A 24,094-nucleotide genomic window follows, 5' to 3' on the forward strand; every position below is an offset into this window, starting at 1 on the left:
GCATATGACGAATATGAAAAAAGATTGCAGCTCTAAAATTGACACGACAGTGAAGGCCTCATATTAATCTCTTTGTGTTTGTTGTGACCTCCACTTCAATCAGCCCTGGCCTGATCCACTTGTCACCACTATAAATGTTTTAATATCACACCTTTCTTATCTATGCTGGGTCTGCCATATGTTAAGGTTGCTCAGTTTTGAACCTCTTTTTACTTTATGCCTCTGACATATGGATGAAAACGTGTCTGCGTTCAGACTCTGTGTATAATCTTATTTCAGCTGGTTCTAGGCACACAACATTTTCTGTCCAACTAGCTCTTTACATACTGTGTCTTTAATACAAATCTAGTGATTTAAATCTTGAAATCTTTTATATATTCTTGATGCCTGAGTGCTGCGGTAACAGCTTATCCTATAATATTTCTTTTTCTTTGTGCCTACTATTTCCCGAATGTAATCTAAACACAGAGAAACACTTCCATTGTCATCTCCTCTCTTCATGTGTGTTTGTATCTTTATGTCTGTCTACAATACACATAATTATTTTAAGTTTCCCGTGTTAAAACAACTCTATGTTAACTATACCACATCTTTCATACTTTGTCCTTTATGTACAGCCACAAGACTCCACTATCATATCAGGGACGTCCGTTTTGACAATGCTGTGCTGGGAGTTGAAGTACACCATGGAGAGTGGCCGACGCTCAGTGGGAACACAACATGAAGATGCAGCTGTGTTAATGCCGTTGACTTTCAGCTGGCTGAAGACAGTGGCATGGAATGAGGATGCTATGCCTGGGGAGCCAGACAGATGTTGGGGGCACTGACCCATGCAGTAGTTCATATGGTAGCCTTCAGGTGCAATGATCCAGTCATGCCACTGGATATCCTTGAACTTGATGTAGAAGTCTCTCTTGCAGCACACGGTTACATCGTCACCACAACGCAATGAGCGCTTTCTGACTAAGTGTTTGGAGTGGTCGTCACGGAGACGCACCTGGGCCACCAGGAAGGGCTGGTTGGCGGTGTCAGCCGAACCACCCAGGGAGCAAAGGTTCTTCCCATCCTCATAGCAGCTGACCTCCAACCGCAGCCGGCGCCGGCCTCCGTCCAGGAAGGCCTGCAGGGTACGGGTGATGGGGAAGGTGTGCCAGTTACTCTCCTGGACCTCCAGCATCTTTTCTATCACCAGGGTACGGTTTGAGCCTGACGCCCCATCATCTGCAGAGAGGAAAACCCGGGCAGAGAGGCGGGAGTCTCGGTGGGGGTCCTCAGAGGAGCGAGCGTAGATCCACAGAGAAGACTGGAGGACCTGGATACTCTGGCCGTGTTCTTGCAGAAACTGGAAGGTAAGACTGAGGCTGGCCTTATCACCACTCTCTGTCTCATCTGTGATTCAATGACAGTTTAAGAACAACATAGACCTTTAGTATTTTGGTAATTTCAGAGATTGTGTTACACAAGCAAAGGGGGAATCATTTTAAACCATGTTGCAGATTCGTGTAAAAATAGAGGCTGAGTCAATCTACTTCCACCTATTTCAAGCATTTTACCTTATCACTATGGTTTAACCTTTTAAGCTGCAATAAATGGTTAATGGTCTTCACTTATATTGCGCGTTTACAGATCAGATCAATAAGCCCTGCAGACATTGCATGATTAAATCTAAAAATGTGTGACAGATACATATAATAATCCTAAACTTTTACCACGTTAGTACATCAAACTAAACTAGTTAACGAGGCACGCTGAAACCCTGACCTACGTGCATTTTACGCACTGATGTGTAAGTTGCACACAAAATGCGCTCGTGGTGTTTTAGCGCCATACAGGGAAAAAACAGCTTTACAATGTAAAAGGTGAATACCAAACTTACTTATATCCGCAAAGCTCACTATTTCATAGCCTTGATCTTTGACAGGTATATTGTTTTCTAGTTCAAGAGTACCATCCTGTCTGACGCGCCCCGAATGCAGTTTGCGCAGCGCAGTGAGGAGCGCCACCCGGGGCACCGTCTGAGTGATGTTTGGTCTCTCTTTCAGGTGCAGCTTGTCCAACAGTTGCTGCTTGGCGATTTCTATCATCAGCCTTTGCTCAGCGTCTTTCTCCATGGCCGGCAAGCCACAGGACGCGCAGCCCGGAGAGCCACTGACACAGAGACCCTTCATCAACAAGGGTGCCAAAAACAGGAACGCTGGGAATGAAAACGACGCTGTCTCTGAAGTTGACTCTGAAGTAAAAAAATGCATTTTTTTGTGCTCGGCGTGCGTAAAAGAACAAATAAAAATCTTCAAGTCCTTGTTCCTGAGTTGTTCTTTGGAAGTCACAAGTTTCCCAAATGTCGTCGGAGGTCCTCCTTAGCAGCTGAACACCGTGGAGACAGGAGTTGAGAGAAATGACTGGTGTTTCACCCTCCTGATGGTAAAGATATCTGGGGTAATCCACCAAAACTGGTGACACGTTGGAGGGACGCACCAATGAGCGCATCGGGGCACCGAGGAAATTACTGGCAAAGAATCCGTCTGTCTCTCACACAACACACGCACTCACACAACACACGCAAAACACGCGCCCACACACCTGACACGGAGAAAGGAGACGATTAGTGGTACACTGGAATCAATAAAACTTCAGTCAATGACACACTTAGTACAGAATCACACTCGCTGCTTTGCATTTAGGTGACAGGACAAACTGGATATAATAAGGTCACGTTTATCACAACAGGTAGTTTCTGTGCCGCGTTGTCCTCTCCAGGGCAACTGAGCGATACGCAACCTGCCATCACCCTTGCCGATCAAAGTTGAAATCCCGTGCCCTTTAACCCAGTTGCAGAATGCGCGGGCCTCGTAGCCACCAAACAATTGAACTTCTAGTTTTACAATGTGCAATAGTGCTCGAGGCTATGAGGCGGGGACAACTGCACGGTATTTGAAACGCGTTCCGTCATGTTCCCTGCAAGGTGGCATAATATCACACTATAAAATGATGCCTCGTGTGTGTGTGTGTGAGAGTGAGTGTGTGTGAGTGTGTGTGTGTGTGTGTGTGTGTGAGAGAGAGAGAGAGAGAGAGAGAGAGAGAGAGTGAGAGACAGTGAAAAGAAGAACGACTCTTTGTCATGCCGTTGCACGTACAAGTCTTGTCTGTTTGGGTTCTCACGGCATTTTATGCCAAAAAAAAAATCAGAAATAGACCAGTTCACCAAAATTGCCCAGCTTTTGATGAGCTGTAATGTGTGGCCTTTTTGCACTGCGAATCTGCTGAGATGGCATGGTTGCCCAGAAAATGTGATATATTGGCCTACAGCCCACATGTTGACATATAATGTCCTAACAATATAAGTTATGTTCTGTTGCCATGTAGTAGTTACTTTGTAAGGAGTTAGAGCGTCAAGAAAGCTACTGTAGAGTGTAGTGTGGACCTGCACACTATAGTTAACATCTTGAATGTTTTAACATGTTGCTAATATGTTACAGCCTACCATTTCACAAACATGGGAGCCCTGCAGCTATGGACCCCAGGAAGAGAAATGGCTTTCAAAATCTCTTAAAAGTTATATACACATAATGTGTAATAATATGTTGAAAAGTGCTCTATCATGTGTATATGTGTTGTCCTAAAATAAGACCCCTTATGAGTGCATAGCCTTCCACATGGACACATATAGCCTAATATAAGCTGTACTGACAATCAAGTTTTCTCAGAACTTGTCCAGAACTGTAAAGTGTATCGTTAAAACATACAAGTTATAACAATGGCACCTACAGTGAGTATGTAGGATGTTTTTTTGCCTATGGGTTGAGTACGAGTTTGAGCGACAAGGCCTTTACTATGGCATAGAAGTACTTGCCTGCCGACATGTGGGCAATTTTAGGAACTACAAGAGACTTTACTTGTGTATTGCTGCCTTTAAATACTGTGTAAAATACAAGTGTACAAATTAAAAGTAAAGAAATCCTATGTATTAACCTAATTATGAACATGCATTATTTCCTAAGGAAGGTTGAAAAATGAGGTTATAACTCATATGTTGTTCTGATCATGTTAATATAAAGTAAGTACATTATGATATTCTCTATGTATTACATGGATTACACCTGGTATCTGGGAGATATTCTGTAGAACAATATGCCTTCATAAAATGCTGCAGTGCATAATGCCAATAAACCTTCATTGCTTTCCAACCAAAGATGACTATTGTCAAAACTGACGACAACAATGGCACCTTTCAATGACATATGTTCATAAAAAATATAATGTAAAGTTTTACATTTTGTGGTTTATATTGGGTTTGATGATGCATAAAGAAGTTTACTGTATCCTGAGGTACCCCTCCTGAGCTATTTCAGTATTTCTGGTTTAAAGCACTGGTATACTCAGTGATTCTTTTTGTACCCGATGTGTGTTCTTATTCATACCAAATGTAAAGTTTTACATTTTGTGGTTTATACTGGGTTTGATGATGCATAAAGAAGTTTACTGTATCCTGAACGTCTCCCTGCGACTGTGAAGTACGCCGCTGACGTAAACTGTCGGTGAGGGGGAAAAAAGTGACGCTGACACACACACAAGCCGGAGCCGAGAAGGGGGAATAGCGTTTTGTTTCTTTTTTCTTTAATTTGTGTCCTTTTATTCTTTGGCGTTTTGTTGTTATTTAGCAGTACTCCTGTAACGGATTCGACTGCCTTGTTCTTCAGCGCTTGCTAACTACCGTTAACGTTCATGCCGCTCTCCCCTCACGCGGCGCTATTTTGACAGTCGGGGTCGCAGTGAACCAACTCAAGCTAGCAGCACCATTATATTAGCATTGGTAAGTCATTCGGAAAGCTCGCTAACCAGCTAGCACCTTTTATTTTGAGACCTGACAGTGCTGGTACAGGTTTATAACAAAGCTCGCCGTACTGTAAACACATGCTACTTTGTTGGCAAACCAGTTGTAATATGAACGCTAGGTTCTGTGAACGTTGGGTGGTTAGCATACACTGAAAAGAAAGGGCTAGCTAGCGGGCTAACATTAGCTAGGTGGCTAGGTGCTGTAGGTGGCTAATTATACTCTTCGGAGGAAGCAAGCTAATACCGTGAGCTAGCTATTGTTAGCGTGTGGGCAAGCTAATATTTTCAGTCAACTGCACAGCCACGGCTCTGACCATACTGCCATCTGTTCTCTTCAGACACTACTTGAAGGATTCTCCTCACGGACTCGTGACATACGGCCAGCAAAACGGTGAGCTGAACATTTTAAGATGACTTGATGCAACTTGTAATCGGTGGTCCATGATATTTAGTCAGATATGTATCACAACGTTTAGCACCATCTTTAAAGTCCGCGTTCTCCATGCCTGACACGAGATGGCCATGTTAACATTTTATCCTTCTAGAGAGACGTTACTGGAACTCGGTGAATGAATGCGTGAGTGGGAATGAAGTGATAAATTATTTGATTGGATTAGAATGAAGTGATTGGAAATTGTTTGTAGCTGTTCATTGCAATCATGCTTAAAGCCCACCTTAGCTGGTGACAACAAGGTGATATTTGTGCCATTACACCCTGGTGTGTGTGTGTGTGTCCACTGATCAGGAACGTCAGCAAACAAGGTGTAGATGTAATAACAAATTAACCGAAAGTTACAAACCAATAGTTTGTATCAGTGATTGAATGGTGGGTTATGAGGCTGAATCAAAGTGAGCTGATTTAGAAAACAGTATAAAAATTATTAGATTACACTACAGGGCTGTCTTTATTGCACTATAACATTGAAGTTCATACTGTGTTAAATTTAGGCTTTCTTTGCCACCTTCCAAACTAAGGTAATATTTATAGTCTTAAGCCTTGGCTCAGTGAGGCATAATTATGTTTTGATTTATTGAGATGAAACAGAAACAAGCCTGTCACTCACTTTGGGTTCCAATCCTTAGTTTGTAAAACACATGGTTTGAAATTGGGTTTGGCAAGAAATACTTGACAAATGGTCATCGGCCTCTGTGTCTTGGCTTTAGCTCTACATTTTGACACTCGAGCTGAAAATAGATAGCAAGACTGTTGTGTCAAACTAGGTGGGATCACAGCACAGACTGTCGGAGCTGTGATTCAAACATCTGCTCTGGGAAAACGGCATGTGTGTCTGAAAACATAAATATTCATATCACTTGGCATTGGCCAGTCATGTGATGCCGAGAATTGGCAAGTGGCAGGCAAGGACTGCCAATATAGTCACTTTTGATGTTGAGATTATCTTCAAAATATCACAATTTGTCTATTCCTTTGTAGACTGTTCTGCGTGAGATTAAGGAAATGTTAAGGAGGTATCCCTCCTGAGCTATTTCAGTATTTCTGGTTTAAAGCATGGGTATACTTAGTGATTCTTTTTGTACCCGATGTGACCCTATTACAGCTCTTTTCTCTGCATTTTTACATTGGGCACCTATCTTTCCTAAATAATACTGAGTCCTGTTGCTGGGTTAAGGGCAGTATCATTGAGAAAAGTCTTATCTATAGTAAGATCTGACAGAGGTGAGTCATTGAATCAACAGTCTACTGTTGCTAAGGCCAATAATGAGAAAGATGGAGTATCCTGCCTCCCTGTCAACTTGTTTCCCCCCTTATATCCTTTAGCTTGCAGATCTTCATGTTGCATTGCTTATTCAATTCTGAAGGATCAATACTTTAATGCATTAGTTTGTTTTTCAAGATGTGTGACTATAAACAATTCTTTATTCATACCCCAGTAGAGCATGTGATTTTATGTGTTGGAGGTAACCTACTTGCTTCTACTGTATTCACTTCCTACGATCAAATATTTATACAAGCCAAGATGGTCGATGTGGTTTTAATACTGTGTTTTACGGGCTAATGAAATAGGCAGCTATTATCCAATAACACCAATAACAGGGTCTCTATTTATTTGTCAGCCAGGTACCATATCATCTCCTGTCTCTGAATCTCTGTTTGCAGCAGCATAAGCAGAAGAGTAGCTTTTTCTAGAGAGATTTGAAGAGCTATTTATAGATCTCTGCCAGAGCACCAAGCGTGGTGCTGTTGCTGCTGCTCCTATCTCTCTCTTTCTTAACCACTCCTGCTTCTGTTTCTCTGTGTGTCTCCATCTTTATTTGTTCCCTCTTCTTTTTCTGTTCTCTTTGTTTTCTGAGCTCCCTTTCTCTTGATGTCATCCTCTCTCACTGTTTGCTAATCCTATGTTTCCATGTCTTTCCTTCATTGCTTGCTTTGATGTAAATTATTGATCAGAGCAGAAAAGAGGTGACTGGTTGCATGGCCGTGAGCCTGGCCTCAGATTGGGTATAGCTGCCTGACTGACTTCACTGTAATTGCAGTAAAGCTGGAGGGTTTTCGCATGATAGTTCAAAGAGAAAGAGAACAGAAAATTCATCACATGTTGAAATTTACCGTTGGATCAAAGGATCCAAGCAGGGGTTAAGAAAGTGTCTGTTTTGTCAGTAAATCTGCTCGGAAAAAGCACTTTTAGACTGAGTATCTGTAGACTTCTTTATTTATTCAAACATTTGGGCTTCCTTCAACTCATGCTAAATCATAAGTAAATAAGAAAGTCCTATTTTTGTAAATTTGCAATGTAGAACCTACGGTCTCCTAATAGCTTTACCTCACTTATATGCTTGTTTAGGGACTACAGTTGTACAGTTAGTTGATTGGGCTGCAACTAATGCTTGTTTTCATTATTGATTAACCTGCAGATTACTGTCACGATGAATAATTTTGTCTATAAAATGTCACTAATATGTTAAAATGCTCATCACAATTTCCCAGAGCCCATAGTGACACCTTCAAATTGCTGCTTTTGTCCAACCAACAGTCCAAAACTCTGTTAATCGACCAGTTGTTGCAGCTCTAGTGGTATCTTTTGCTACTGATCCTTGCTCAACTCCTCCCCTTTCACTTTCCTGTTTCTAAGCCCTTTGCTTTCTTCTTGTACTGTCCTGTGAAAAAGGAAATCTGGCTGCAAAAATGCAGAAGAAGCTGCTGGACTTGGTTTGAGGCATTAGGTGGCATTAGTGCATGCCATCCGCTTTATCCCAGTCATGGGGTCAACCTAAGACAAACCTTTTTCCAGGGCCATGCTAGGATTGCAGAGTTGGTCAGGTTCTCGTTTTAAGTAAGGAAGGATACAAGGCCAGTGCTCTGTGCTAAACGTCCGTCCATCCATCCATTTTCTTTACCTGCTTATGTTGTGTAGTATCCACAAATGTTGACTGTGGAGAATGTGGATGTGCTAACCACTGAGGCACAATGCTGCCCCTATGCTAAATACAATTTAAAGTGAAATATACTGTATATTCAGAAACAGAATAAATAGCCCATTGATATGAGCCTGGACAGATATGTAAACATGAACAACTCTATTCCAAAGCTTCAGGAAAACATTGCCTTGCTTATTGTCAAGGGTCAAATCTAAGATTTGCTCCATATAATTTAAGTGGCAGACAAACGTTGCGGACAAACTTGCAGCACCCAAAGTGTTTTTACAGGGATGTTGGCCTGTTTGCTGCCTCAAATTGTAGTGCTTTAGAGCAAGATTGGAAGATTGATGTCCTCAACCATCTAGTGTGAGTATTAGGCCCAGGCACCCGAAAACAGTGTTTTGAGAAAACAAATTTTGGTGGGACTTCAATGTAAGAGCTGAAAGTATTTTCTGGTGCGCATGTTGTTACTCTTTTGAACAGGCTTATGCATCCACCAGGCAGTCATACCAGAGATGTGCTGTCACATATAATGGATTTAAAACAATGACTATAATAAGGTAAAAGTAAGGAATTAATGAGTCATGGTGCAGAGAAGGAAATATGAAAAAATCCAGAAATGACGGCCCTGATTTATCCCACAACTAGGGTTGGATGTCGAGAACCACTTCCTAAATTGTAAGTACAGGGACACTGCATAGACAAGTTCCCTTCCGGCACTGTAGTAATTCCTCAAAGTGATCTACTTTGCTTGTCTTGTGAGTTTTGATGTTCGCCTAAACTGCAGCAAGCAATCTCCATCTGATCAGCTCATGGTGGCTCTTTAATCTTTTACTGCTCCTTCCTGCTGTATTTAAAACTGATCCACTAACAAAAAAAGTAATGTAATCTATTTTTGATATAGGCTTATTTCAACGCACCGAGGAGTTTGCAGTTGCTAACATCATAAAGTCAGCTGCTTCACAGTAAAAGCCTTACGTTGGTTGGCTGGGGGAAAGCTTTAATCTGCACCTAAATGCAAGTTAACATCGCCTGCTGTTTCATGCAAGGCTTGTGACTGAGAGTTTTGCCTTTGAACATTTTGCCTATGCCATTTTTACAACAACTAGCTTTCGGTCTGACTCTTTGACTGGGAACATGTGATTCGACTCTGATTAATGATTTGAATCATCAACTAGGGGGCAGGTTGAATTAGAAGCATATTGAAAAGCACACTAAGGGATGATGATGATTGCTTCCTGTCTTTTGTATGCCACTTCCCTTAAAGTCTTACCTAAGAGCCAACCCCTTCAGCTATGATTTTTTCCAGGAAACAAATCATATCAATCACTTTTTTTATTCTGATACTGAGGCTGGGTCACATACATGTATGTCTGGATACTTTAATACATCAGCAGTAGGTTTCTCTTTGTCCGTTGTGACTGCTACAAGACCACAGAGGATATGCTATCATCTGACAAGAGAAAGAGTTGAGTGTGGAAAAAATGATGCATATCTGAAGCATTGACTGGCCTCAATGCTGGAAAATGGGACCGGGACAATGTCATGTTCTGTTTCGGCATGTCCACCTGCTCTGAGGAGCACCTAAAAAGTAACAGGCCCAGCTGTTTTGATGCAGGTTGTACTCTTCTGGTGTATTTTGGCTTTTAACATATGTACACCAGTTCATCCCTAAGCATAACTGTTACCTGGTCTGGTTACCTTGCACCCCAAAGATGTTCTTCATTATCATACTGGGGACAGTTGACATGGTTTAGTCAGTCACTACTTGAGCTATCAAAGACTCACTTGGTTACTGCTGCTTGAATATAATTCACAGCTGGAACTCCGCCTAACTTGGCCACACATTGTTCTGTTTGAATTTTGTCCCCAAGTCCCCAGTAAAGCCTGATTATCTGTCAACTCAAGAACTCACCCATATTTGGGACAGACATCCCTGGACTTATGCTGCCTTACTCAGAGTTCCCTGCTGACGTTTCCTTTGATGCTGAACTTTTGACTGCCTGTTTTCCACTGCGTCTTTCAGCTGCCGTTTTGCAGTGAGGGGGCTGCGGGGAGAAGATGCAAATATGTTGTCTTGTGGGATTAAGGTTTTTCCTAGCTAATGAGGTGGTTTCATTACCCCCCCCACTACATTTCCTTCAAACCTCCCCTGTTTTTATTATTTATTTTTGACCATTGCAGCAGTGCTCTGTTTCACCAGCAGCTGTCAGTACTTTAAGCTCTTCCAGACACAGGCTACAGATAACGACTTCATATATTCCCATGAAATGGAGAGTGATGAATGGTGAAAGTGTGCCTGGAGTGTGTCCTCTGCCTGCTTGCAGATGTAGGCTTATGTCTTTGTTTGCAAAAAAAACCTATCAAACCTTAAATTGTAGCTGTGAAAAATAGATATATTTACTGTAACCTCTCATATAAGCATCCTGCTGTTGGATCAAGTGACATACTAGCTGATCCAAGCAGCCCTTTAAACAGCTGGGCTTCTTGCGAGCCCTGGGTTGGCTGTCATTGCAATTATATTGTTACACAGAAGCAGAGAGCAAACAAGATATGTAAGAGAGAGAGGGAGAGAGAATCCACACGAAAGGGAGGGTTGGAGGAGAAGGGAGCGGTGAAAACTGTGCGCATGATAGCATAAGAGCAGTAGGGAGAGAGGGAGCCAGCCAGCAAGCAAGGCTTTCTGTTTCCCTGTAGTGCCTGTGCTTCATTCAGAAAAAGAGAGGGGGCAGTAAAAAAACGAGTTTTCTGTCCATTTTCGTGAAACCCATTAACAAAACAGAGCTGTTGGTACCTATAGACAGGGAGTGAACAGAGCAAGCGTGAAGACGAAATAAGTAGAATGAGCTGAAGAGAGTGACCGAGGTAAACACCCCTGAAATACGGCTATTTACATGCTGCCGGAAATGGAATTCATTCATCTGTACTACTTAGCGAGATAAAACTGTCAGCGTTGTCTTGGTCCAGAGCTGCTGCTGCTGCTTCTCCTGCGATAATGTGCTTTTATCTGTGAGACACCTGATCCCACTTGGCTGGAGAACCACAGAGCTGAACTCTAAATACAGTAAGCATGTGCTGTGTGTGTCTGTGTGTCTTTGTCAGTGGGTGTTAATAATAATTTGTAGGTGAGATGTAGCTTGTTCATGTCCTTTCATAACTCTTTAGATTTGGTTTGACATGCAGCCAATGCCACTGTTATAATTGCCTCTTATCTCGGCACTTTTCATTGTTGCCCTTTTGCAGCAATTTATTTAATTATACTTCAGTAAAACTGCACAAATCTTATGATGGAGCCTGCAGGAAGATAGTTTCATATGCTGTGCATACTGTTACTTCTTATGTAAGCGTAACTCTTTTTATCAGTGTGTTTAAGCTGTAAGGAGAACCTTGATTGGTTTTATGTATATATGAATTTTACACATTACAGGCTGAAAGATGCTGTCTAATTTGTGGTGACCTTAATAGTGATTGTGTGTGCATGCCTAGTGGTCAGTTAATGTTCGTATATGTTTGTACAGACACACATAAAACGTGTTTAGTGAGGCAAATGCTGAGGTAATGAGGAATTCCCTTCCACTGTGTCCCTGTGTGGGAGGAGGGAGGAGGGTGGAGGTGGCCTGGTGGGGGTGGAGAGTCACTGAGAAGTAGGCGTCACTCTGCAACACTGTCATACTGAGGAGAGAGGGAGGGGTACAGGGAAAAAGGACAACCTATGGGCTTACATAAGGCTGCATGTGGGAAGTCCTGTGTTTAAAAGACCCTGAAGTTTATCTTCAATGATCCTCTTGGCTTGAATGTGCAGTAATTGATTACATCATTACTATGATGATTATGACCGTTTATGACTGCATCGGAAATTGGAAATCTCCTTTTGATCTCTGAAGACAATATACATTTACACTGGCATATGTCAGTGTTTTCACCTTATTTGTGGAACACAATGTGCGGGAATAGGGAAAGAATAGAGATGAGGTGAGAGAGAGGCTGCACAAGCGTGAGAGAAAGCACAACAGCAGAGCCCTCTTGAATAAAGAATGTGTCGCTATAAATAGCAAGCCGTCCTTATGGCCTCAGCACTGTTTCAGGTTTAGACGACCTGGCTTTTCCCTCTCTTTTTCTGTTCTGATGTTTATTGCCTTGTAAAATCAGACTCACAATCCTCTTCATTGCCTCTTCCTTTAATTCTTTTTTTGTTCACTCAGCCCAGATCTGTCTTGTGCTGGATATGGGCTGTTTATATAATGACTGCCTGTTTGTGTATGTGTGTGCATGTCTTTCAGCATTATAATAAATCAAGATGCATCAGTGTCCTAAGTGATGCACCCTAATTCAACTAGCTTGATGTTGGCTCGTAAAAATGACAATGATCCCATGATTCTACCCTCTTGTAAGTTAGAAATGCTAAAGACAGACAACAACCACAGCAATTCCCAAATTAGATAGAAGCTGCCCATTAGGTTGCCAGAGCTAATGCTGTCTTATTCCTGATGTCTGCCTGTGATGTTAGCCCCTGTCTTAAGCAAGAAAACACATGGATACCTGAATTGGCTAAAGCAAGCTGTTTAGCCCTGGCTGGCATCATGTAGTCCATCCCCTTGCATTAAGAAATTGTGTGTGTGGATCCTTGTCTGCTTGTATGGCCATTACTTTTGTCGTTTGTTTGTTTGTGACTTTGGAGTTCTGCTCCCCAGGTAGTTAGTGCTCCTGTAGCCTCACTCCTGCATACTAATTGCCAATGCGTGGGAAAAAGACGAAATAGTACGAAATAGAGGAAGCACGAGAGGGAGAGGAAGGGAGGAAAAAAATCAATAACAACCCCTGGAGTATCTGTTGTTGTAATTGCCTTAGGTCAGAAGGTTCACACTTTCTCCCAGAGCCTTTAAAAAAAATGTAAACACTTTTTTTTGTTTAGATTATCCAACACAGAAGAAATGCTTGAAAACTCCCATATTCTGTGCCTTTTTTGCTTCCTCAACTTCCACTGTTAGGTTTTTATGGTGTGGGTGTGTGTGTGTCCATGTGTGTGTGTGTGTGTGTCCATGTGTGTGTGTCCGTGTGTGTGTGTGTGTGTGTGTGTGTCCGTGTGTGTGTGTGTGTGTGTGTGTGTGTGTGTGTGTGTGTCCAATCTTGTATCAGCCTAATTCTCAGATGAGACTGGCAAAGAGAAATACCCACTTGTTGCAACTGAGAAAGCAAAAGGTGTCAGTAAGAGGCCTCTGAAGCCAACAGATCGCCTTTAGGATGGAGAACATGCTATACTTAACCAAAACCAGTTTAGGAGTGGTTGTTTCTGACATAATTAGAAGGTTGTGATAATGAATGAAGAGATTGAGGGACAGAGAGGCAAGAAAAACAAGAAGGTGGACAGATAAAATGCTATCCTTAAGCAGGCGGAGGTATTGGGAGTGGTTGGCATTTACAGGTAAACAGATGGCATAGCACAGCGAGACGCTGACCTACCACCGCTGTCAGGTCAGCTACGTGATCTAGCGACTTGCCGCCGTGTGCAGTTTCTCTAATTAACACTACCTCCTAATCTGTGCTGGAGCTGCAGTGTTGCCAGTGCCATACACTCTCTTACACTTGAAATGGGTGAGTAGAGAACTAAGCATCTAATGAATTTAACAATGGCAACAAATTTCAAATACAAAGTGTCTAGGCTTTCTTAATTTAACATGCGTAGTGTGTGTTGTGGGAAGCGTTTTCATTTGCTGAATAATCATAGAAAAGGAAGGAGTCCTTTTTATTTTATAATCAAATTTAGTTTTAAACATGGCAAGTTGGAGGTTTGCATCTAGATAAGGATCTGCACAGCTGTATTCAAATATAGTCTTAGCCCTACTTAGTTGAGTCAAATGGTCTACACAGTATGCATATCATTTTGTGTCCACAGCTCCTACAGCCAACAGCAGGCCTGTCATCATCCCTCTATTTTTCTATTTTAGCACAGCGTCGTCATGGTTGGAACATTGCAGTCGCCCGATGCCTGGTGTAATGGTAATGCAAAAAGGACAGAGGCCATGTTTAATCTGTCTGTGCTGACTTACTGTTATGCTGCTGCTGTTTCTGCTTTTAATGCCCTCTATGTTGATGGCTACTAGAGATCTCAACTGTGTGTGTGATAGGGAGATCTTGTTTAGGTTATGTCTTTCGTTTGCAGACCCTGACCCTTGTGGCCCTATGGGATTTGAAGGGACTATATTTAGCTGGCTAGGTGCCTGGGGAACGAAGGAAGGAGGAGAAACACTGAAGAGCAGTTGAAGGGGGATGCTGGGTGGTAGACTGAGCTGAGTGTTGGCTGGATGGATGTCTGAATGACTGGCATGTTGCCTTCCTGCTGGCTATTCTGGAGTGCACAAGCCACATTGTAAAAGACCACACTTTCTGCTGGCCCATCAGAGACAGCCTGGCTGTTTAACTGGCTGGATGCCTGACTTCCGGGTTAGGCTGGGTGGCTGGCTGACAGCCTAACCGTCACTGTTTCGGTATGGCAGCCCAGCCAGCTGTCATTAAGTGTGGCTGTGGCAAGTGGACGTTTTTGTGCAGATCATAGGATGATGGTCGCCATACAGACACATCCAGCTGTTGGCCAGTGCGTTATTTAGCCAAGAGCTATCGTTTTCATCATGTAGATACAAGTTCCTCTCAGTCTCGGAAATAGCACTGCGTTAAAAAATAACACAAGGGACTGCGTTTGTGTGCGTGTTGCTACAGTCACCAGTGAAAAGACGACATACGATCCAGGAAGTCCAGTTTGAAACCTTATCGGATGCCAAAACACTGCACAGCGGTTTATAATACTATGATCTATTTTGAATATATTTCATCATCCAACACCATGGAAACTGGCTAATACATGATGTTGCATTGCTTTGTGGCAAAAGTTGAGCCAGATGCAAGTTTTTGCCGTATACCTTGCATTTTTTAGCCAGAGGTCTTGCAAAACACTAGCAGGCCAATACCAGGTGTATTAACATGCTTCCAGTTTTTATCAGTTAATAGGCAACTTTTTATCCAAAGTATTGTGCACATATGAAAGCTTTGGTGCTCTAATTGCTTAAGATACTTTTTAAAGCCCTTTTTGTCTGACAGTTCTTCCATCTTCTCATATGATAAATGTGTAAATTTCAAAAAAAGTGATCATTTAATACTGTATTAACAAATGTAAAAGCTAAAACTGCTCAAACTAATTTCTATATATAATTTCCGCTCAGGGATCCACAGTGTAATCTTTCCTTCTAATGGGAGCGAAAATGGGCAGTAGTTTGGCATTAGTATTGGAAAAATGTTTTTAATTTTGAAATTGAATTTATCAGTTAAGCTTTGTCAGTGTAAACATCACTCTGACAGATCAGCTAGTGAGTAAAAAGAGTGATTGGTAGTTTTAATGGCACTTGTCATCAACATCAACCGAGAAACTGTACGTAAAAAAATTGGATCATGTCAGAGAGGATGGCAAAGTTATCGTGGGTTATGTTGCTTCCACTTGCTCCATGCATTTTTAGGAGTTTTGATGGTTGAGATTTTCATTGAAGTGGTGAAAAGCAGAATACTGTACGCAGGGAAACCCTGGGTTGTGCGTAATTGAGTCCACTGAGTCCACTAATCTAGCCCTCTAAAGATGTAGATAATGCCATCATTCAGTTCAAGTGCTGTCGTCATGTAATTTCTTTTTCCTTTTAGTTGCAGCCAGTAGGTCATCCGTCAGACTTGACTATGCCACAGCATGTGTGTCAATCATGGGAATTGATTGAGCCTGTATTGATCTACTGTCTACAGTATTGAAAAGTGGGCAATTCACAATAGTGTCCTCGTGTGGCTAATCATTTCTTCAGAGCTTTGAAATGTACATTTCTGCTACAATAGCATGCTAATGAGTTTGAAGTTTCAGATTTTTTTTTTATTGATCTATTTCGATCAGGCCAGGAATTATAATGGGCTTACAGTATTCAGATGCTTATATTTGTTTATATATCTTACATCCAAAATGTTATGGTTTGTAAAACGCAGTGGAAATGAAAGGCAGAACCTAGGACCAAAGCCTTCCAGGTTCTTAAAAGTCCAGGTTATTAGAAGCTCCATTTTACAGGTCATTAGGTTCCTGTAGAGGAAAAGACGTAATTGTCCCATTCTTCAAGGAAATCCCTTGTTTTTTCTTATCAAAAGACAGTACTTAAATTTATAACAATGTGTACTGAGTAATTAACATTGAAGGAATATACCTGATCTTTGAGTTTATGGCCATATTTAAAAAAAGTTAGGAGGAAGTTGCTTTTGTGAGCTCAATAGCTTTGGCACAACGTACAATTACAACATTGATGGACACTAAAAAGCATGTTCAATAAATATAAGAACACATTAAAAAGTACTCAAAACTCCTATAAATGGTATTGACATGCACGTAAAGTTGACATGCATGTAGAACTTGTTCAGCATTGTATAAATGTGGCCAAACAAAAATCATGATCCACCACAATTTAATGTAGCCTAAAAATAAACACACCCAAAACTAAACGAGACTAATTAGTTGGATGCTTCCAAAACTATTCAAGGAAACATTTCTTAGTGCCTTTCTCGGATCAACAATCATTTTGACCACTCAGACAAAATGCAAAAGTTGTCAATCCTTACATGAGGACTACAGGACTGTGGAAGAGGGATTCAGACACAAGCAACTATAGATAGGAACAGGGTGTGGGAGCAGAGTGACATGATCTTGCTTGGAACACGAAGCGGCTTGGAACATTGGATTTCTTTCTCGCTCCAAGATACTGATCCATCCCACGAGCATCTGCATTCAGATAGGCGGCAAAGTGAAAAGTTGCTTTATTTGGGGGGAAATTGACTACTGTTTTGCGGTCAGAGTTCCCTCACTGTGTATTGAAGTTTGCTCTAACAACTTGTGTGCAGTGTGTAACAGATCAGATATACTGTTTTCAGACTTGCCAGGAACTCCAGTTGCATCTCTTATCTTCATCCAGACTCTTTTTGCTCCTTTCGCTGTTTATTCATGACACCATACAACTTAGGATAATGGAAACCTTTCTGTTCAGGTTTAAACAGTTTTCACTGACTTTATAATCATTCATGATGTCTTTTACATTTTGCTTTCTGTTGTATTGTGCAACAGAAACACAAGACTCACCATATTTGCAATGGAGCATGACGGATTTCTTTTGGTATGAGCAGAGAGCAAACAGGAGACTGGGAGTGGAGTGATTACGAAATGTTTTGAGGGGGAGCAGAAACTGCTGCTGCTCCGCTCCACTCTCAAATGGGATAGGACAGAAAATAATAGAAAAAAGAGACAATAACAGTTGGTGGCAAACATTAAGAGTTGTATTGTGTGTACCGTACCTGGGGCCAAGTCATTGGCCTTACAAATGTTTGACCTGGAGGAAGCTGCCTAACGGGGTGATTAAAATATGCATCTTGAGCTAGAGGCAGAGACTGTCAGCTGAAGACCACCAGCTAAACAAAGAGACAGTTGGAAACCGAGAGAGAGAGACAGCTTGAGACATCCAGGGTGCAGAGGAGGGATAGTGCCAATAAAGTTGTGTGGTAGCTCAAGCTTGATTTATGCTCCAGCACTCATTGGTGGACCCTCCCTCAGGACTGGAGTCCCTGCCTACCTGGCTTGGTGAGGCATTCCAGGAAAGCCCATTGACTGAGCTGGCTACTTATGCTCTGCTCTGTCAGGTCAGGGCTTCCTTATTAACATATCAACCATGAAGACTGGTCATATAGACATAGACTGGTCACTGGTATGTTAGAGTCCTACACTGGTATGTTAGAGTCCTACAGGTAGTGTGATGTTGCGGTAAACTTTAATTTAATCTTTTTACAGCTTTTAAGTGTTGGCTGAGGCAGTACAGAATCAGTTTTATTTGGAACCATTGAAATAGTTTCTACATTTCGTCTATTGCTTTATCATTGTAGTAATGAGTTGTCAGTGCCCTGATGGGGCATTGGCACTTTTCATGCATTGAAACTATATATTTTTTTCTTTTTTCATAATGGCAAACAACAACACTTAAATGAATAAGTAAATAATACAAAAAATACTAAGTGCAAACTAGTAAGCAATTTGGATAAAATGAATATTGCAAATGTATTACATCATTATCTCTGTCATTAAATTAACAATGTTTACTGAAGTATTTATAATCACATGTAAACTGATTTTTATCCTACTCAACACAGACCAACAGTATTTGTCTGTCATGCTGTGGCCAACAAAATATGATTGCAGCGTACTTGAGCATGTATCACTGCTTCTGGGAGACTTCACCTCTCAGCATGCGTTGCTGGCAAGGCATCTTCAGTGGTTAAGCAGCAGTCCATTATTTAAGTATATTGTGTATTATGTATGCTTCCAGTAAAGTTTTAGGGTTAACCTCAACCGTTAAGACTGGTGTCCTGTGGGTTACGGCCCCACATCAGCTAGTTTTAGCCTGTAAAGCTAGTTGAGTCGAGTAAAGGCTGGGTGATTGATATATGCTGACTTCACCTTGCGCATATATATCTGTGAGGGAAGGGTCGTTTCTGTCTATCTGCTGAGGCCTACTTCCTTATTCTGGAGGTCTGTTCTTGCGTCTGTGAGCTCAGTCTGTCCAAGGTTTAGCTCCACCAGACCTGATGGTTAGTCACTGCTCTCATCAGGACGAAGTGGAACTGAACTGTCTGCAGTCAGACCGTGTGTGTGAGGGGAGTCATTGCCAATTTGCACATTTAAATAACTGTGTGTGCGAATGACTCACATTCTGATCACTATGTAAGCCCCATTAAGTCTGTGCTGCCTGTGTGTACATCTGCAAGCCTTGTTTGGTTGCATGTGTGTATGTTTGTTGTGTCTGTGCGATAGAGCTGTGTTGTTCAGGCTATAAGTAACCCATGAGGCTGCTGTTTGTGTGTGTGTGTGTGTGTGTGTGTGTGTGTGTGTGTGTGTGTGTGTGTGTGTGCGTGCACCTTTTTATTTGTGTTTACCCAATGATAAATACACCAGGCCTTGCAATTGGGGAAAGGAGGGGGTCATGAGAGAGAAAGGGAGAGAAAAATATGGGGGTGTTGAGGGATATGGCTGCTTTTCTCTTGGTGACAGAGCCTGTTGCCATGGAGCTGGTCCTCCCATTGGTGGAAGCCTGGTCCAATCGCTTAACAGCACAGATTGTTTCATCATTGAGAAGTTTTTCCTCTCTTCCTGTCTCACTAGCCACCCCTTGCTCCTCCATCGTTCTCTCTTCTATTTTTTTTCTCTCCTATCTCTCTTACACTCTCCTTCACTGCCTCCCCCCTTTCTCACAGTAGAAGAGGCTGATAAATTACATAAGGTTTATAATGAGTGCCAGAGCTGCCACCCAATTTCCTTTTGACACAGTTATTCATTTTACATCAGCAGCTCAAGTTGAGCAGGCAGAATCTTTCACAAATCTCCTCTCTGTACTTGAGAAGACAAGATAATCCAACAATCCCACCTTTAATCATTTATGTATTTATTGGACAGCTAAGAAATGTCATAATTTTGAATCATGTTTCTGACTGGCCAGACAGTTTTAAAGACTGAGAGATACCCACCTTGTGGACAAGCTGACTTTTTTTTAATTAGTAGCAGCTGGTTCAGTATCGGCTATATTTTAAGTTAAACTGTTAGTTTCTGTCCAACACCTTTTAGTGGTGTAGTCATTTGACTGACACTCTTGGTTTGTCAGCTCATTCAGCACAAAGCTTGGGAACTGCCTTAGCTCTGAAGCTAAATATGTTTTGTACTCAAGAAACATGAAATGTACTTGTTATACAGAACTATTTTGTTTTTGTACATTTTCCCACTTCAGCAGTTCAGTTTCTGTCTTGTGTAAAATTTGAGTATGATTAGTATTAATTAATATCTTATATTTTTTTATTCGTATACACAGATAAGAAATCTGTGTGTGTGTGTGTGTCGTGCTATTAACACTACAATGCCAGTATCCATTTTGCAAGGTGAAACTGGAATGTGCTCTGGTGGTGTTATTAACACGCTCCCTAAGGGCTCCCTCTTGATAGACCCACTGATGAGAAGATGCCTTCTAGGGCCAGCGTGCTCCTAGTATTGGACATTACACTGGCTATTGATGGGACCAAAATAGAACTGCATTAAGGAGCAGGGATTTCCTGGTTATTTAGATGCTCAGATTAAACATTGCCAAAGGTGTTGATTTTTATGGCCTTTATAACCTCATGTTATACATTTTAGGGTGATGTTTCAAGTGGTTTTGTGAATTTCACAGTGTTGTACAGTGCTTCAGCTAAAGATAAACATTTCTTGATTATGATAATCTTCTTTCCATCTGAAAAAAGTTTCCCACAACACAAGGTAACCTTTTAATTTGGTGCAAACCCAGTGTTTATTTCAGCTCTGGCATCAGACAAATATATTTCCTTGTCTTTAACATCATTGACGGGGTTTTCTTGATTGTGACTCATTTTTTCTCTTCAGTTGTTCCTCTGAAGCGTTTTCTTTTGCTGTGGTTGTTCACACGTTAGATTTGTTTCTGCCTCCACTTGTCTGTTTCTCACATGGTGTAATGCAGTCTTGTCATTTGTTGATGCAACTTAAGCCCTTTTCAGACATGACATGTTTGACTTTTAAATACATGGAGAAACTGTGCCAGATTATTATTGCAAGAGGGTTTCTTAGCCTCTTTTGCTCCGGTCGCACCACAAGAGGAAAATGGTTTATTTATAGACTGATCTGATATAATATGAGATAATACATTTATTACAGTGATCTTGCAGTTTTTACCTTGGTGTGAATAAAAACTTCATACCTTACATATATTTGTTTTGTTAAAATATATGTCCCTTTGTTCGTGATATCCTATGGGTTTGCATTTGAGAATGCACTGTTATCATGCATCATATCAAAGTAAAGCCATTTTCAACATGTTAATGGAAAAAAACATCATTGGATCTGATCACCATAAAACATTAATAAAGGAAAGGGACATTTTGAAATAAGTTATATTGGAGTATATATATATAATATTGGAGTTAATTAATGTGATGGTTTCATAATTGTTATGTACATCACCATCACTCTTGCCTTTATCAATAATGCATGCAAGATCAGGATCCCCTCTCTATCCACTGGCATTCGTTCATTGTGCTGAAGGGAGACGTTCACTTGGCCAACTTCTCTTTCTCTCCATCACCCACTTTCTCCTTGTGTTTTCATCCTTCAGTCTCATTTTTTATGTTCCCCCACATGCAGCAGATAACTATACATAGGTTATAACTAGTGAGAGCAACAGAGAGAGGGAGACTTGGAGAGAGCTGCAGAAAGGTAGGTAGGTAACTAGGGAGGGAGGGGAGGGAAGGAGGGAGAGAATGAGTCATAGCTCGTCCCACAGGACTGAGTGGGCTGGCTGAGTGGAGGAGGATGGCGTCAGCAAGCAGGCCTGACAATTTAAGAAGACACATTAAAAGAGGAAGAAAAAGAGAGAGAGAGAGAGAGAGAGACAGAGAGCTAACACTTTCTAGTGGGTGGATGGAGAGAGAGATATTGATGGGAGGGGTTGATGTGGAGGGGGCGGAAGGCAGGAAGGGGTATCCTCATAGCACTGAGAGAGAAACGAGAGAGGGGGTGGCAGGGAGAAGGACAGAGAGACGTAGATGGAAAAAGAGAAACCCTGTCTTCCACAGCATTTGATCATTCTTGGGCCCCTCATCAGTTTTTTTCTCCATATCTTTGTTGCTGTTATCTAAGTTTGTAGGCGTACAGTCACCTTATTCGCTTTTACATAGCTCATGGCAGGAAATATGTACAGTGTTCTGGTATGTCTATGTCTGTGTTGGCCAGTGATGCATGTATCTATATTTTGACTGTGTGAAGCACAGTTTGTGTTTGAGTGCGAATGTGCCTGGGCCATTCCTCTACAGTCCCCAGTGCTCTGCCAGCCCCCTCGTCCCCTCCCTGTGTGAAATTGTGCAACCGACGCAAAGGGGAATCCTCTCTGACACAGACAAACACTGGTATGCACACACACCGCGAGCGCTGCTGATATATAATATGTGCAGGCACTGAGCTTGCACAAACTCTGCCATTACTACACACAGATCAGCCTCCACTCTGTGAAGACATAACCTTGCTGCCTTTTGTGAAATGGGTTCTCTCTGACGTCAAATGGGCGAGGTGCGCGGCTGAATACAGAGGAGCTGAATTGGGTCGAACTGCCTGTGTGTGTCCCTCCCACTGCTGTCTGTGGGTTTGTACGTGCTTGCTCACTCCTGTTTGCAGCGCTCTGCGCTTCCATTCACCTTCATCTTTCATTCAGCCTCTGCAGAGAAAATGGAGTGGAATGTCTGCTACGCATGCTTCTCCATTATGAAATCTGAAATAATGCAATGAATGAAATAAATAACTGATATTAGCTGAAGCTCTCAATCATTACCCACATAAAATAGTACAAATACACAGTTCACATCCTTTTTTGTCTTGCACTCTGGTCATTAATTTAAATAACCAGAGTAGGACAGAACAGATAGCCACTGTAGATTCATCTCTTCATCTGTACTGTAAATTATGTGCCAGTTAAAATTGATGAACGACTGATTTTTACTACTACTAATACTATTTATCATTAATTACAATTTTATCTCAATGATGATTAATCAGTTAATTGATTAATTTATAAAATGTTACAAAATAAGACCAGATGCCTATTATAAGTTCCCTGAGACCAAGGTGTCATCTTCTAATGGCTGATGTTGTTATAAAGGTATTGACTTTATAATAAAGAGTTCGAGGAAAAAGCTGCAAATCCTCACACTGATCCGCTAATTGATTAATTTTGTTTCAGCTCAACAGCGTACATCAACTTCTAGCCAAATGTACCCTGTTTTTAAAATCACAACTTGTCAAATTAATATATTGGCTCTCTTTGGCAACAGTTGGTATCTAACTGTGACTTTGTTGGCTCCATGTGCATGATGTCTGTCAATTCCTCTCAATTCTTTGGCGTGTCCCACTGCTAACTATTGCTGAGACCCTGACCCCGTTTGACATGGAGAAGCTAAATTTGACAGTGAGCTCATACCTGCACAAAATATTTTGTCCGGCTAGCCTACTGTCTGAAGTGGTGATACATTCTGTGTGCCTTAACACACACACACACACACACACACACACACACACACACACACACACACACACACATACATACATACATACATACATACATACACACATACATACATACATACATACATACATACAGTGTTGACCAGACAGACAGCTCTCTCTGTCTCTTTCACACACTGTCTCACTCAGGGCTCCCTTCCATTGGCAGTCTTTGGTGTAGTAACCTGACACAGTGTCTGTCACCAGGAGGGCCCATATAAGAGGCTGTGTGGTGTCATGAGGTCATTTTTTAGGAAGCAGTCTTGTAAAGTTGTCACTGTGTTTTTACACATTTCACAAAAGTTATTTTCACTCTGACAAATGTCCTTGGTAAACGTTTGATTCATCTTTTTTAACCAAAGCTAAGGAAATGCAAATGGAGAATTTCCTATTTAGTTTATGAAAGAAAACAGGGGGCCACGTTACTGTTTTAAGAACAGATAAATCGATAGTGACACCTGCAAATGTGATGTTGTCTCATAGTTGAAAGAACGTTTCTGAAAGAAATGTAAAAGTGGTTGTCGGTAATATAATTTGATTGTTCAACAACCTCTGTGATTATTCAGGATGACATGCAGGGGAGGGAGAGCTGTACATATTCAGTGTTAAGAAGGATGCATGCTGATTTCTCTAGTAGCAGAAAGATTCAATTAATTGTTGCTACCACAAAAAAAAAACTTCTGAAATGAACTGTAGCATGTGGGGCTAAATTAATATTGTGCTGTA

General features: G+C 41.5%; 2 protein-coding genes across 2 annotated transcripts in view; one reads left to right on the plus strand and one right to left on the minus strand.

The window, feature by feature from the left end:
• Positions 1-607: 607 nt before the first annotated feature.
• On the minus strand, positions 608-2,249 carry LOC139283289 (inhibin beta B chain). Its single transcript, XM_070903286.1, has 2 exons — positions 1,877-2,249; positions 608-1,389 (listed from the first exon to the last, which is right to left on the minus strand). Exons 1-2 carry the CDS (start codon positions 2,247-2,249, stop codon positions 608-610), a joined length of 1,155 nt encoding a protein of 384 aa, XP_070759387.1.
• Positions 2,250-4,748: 2,499 nt separating this feature from the next.
• Positions 4,749-24,094, plus strand: part of LOC139282321 (R3H domain-containing protein 2) — a 54,534-nt gene continuing 35,188 nt past the window's right edge. The window contains exons 1-2 of the mRNA XM_070901950.1: positions 4,749-4,810; positions 5,172-5,224. The gene's annotated coding sequence lies outside the window, so the exon portion shown is untranslated. The remainder of the gene's footprint in view (positions 4,811-5,171; positions 5,225-24,094) is intronic.

The sequence above is a fragment of the Enoplosus armatus genome, chromosome 3, assembly GCF_043641665.1.
Source record: "Enoplosus armatus isolate fEnoArm2 chromosome 3, fEnoArm2.hap1, whole genome shotgun sequence".
NCBI classification, from domain to species: Eukaryota; Metazoa; Chordata; class Actinopteri; order Centrarchiformes; family Enoplosidae; genus Enoplosus; species Enoplosus armatus.

Excerpts from the sequence above, each read along its gene's own strand:
- LOC139283289 (XM_070903286.1), bottom strand. The coding sequence starts at position 2,249 with ATGCATTTTTTTACTTCAGAGTCAACTTCAGAGACAGCGTCGTTTTCA. Across the intron at positions 1,390-1,876 it reads AGTGAGCTTTGCGGATATAA|ATGAGACAGAGAGTGGTGAT; the intron begins GTAAGTTTGGTA and ends ATTGAATCACAG.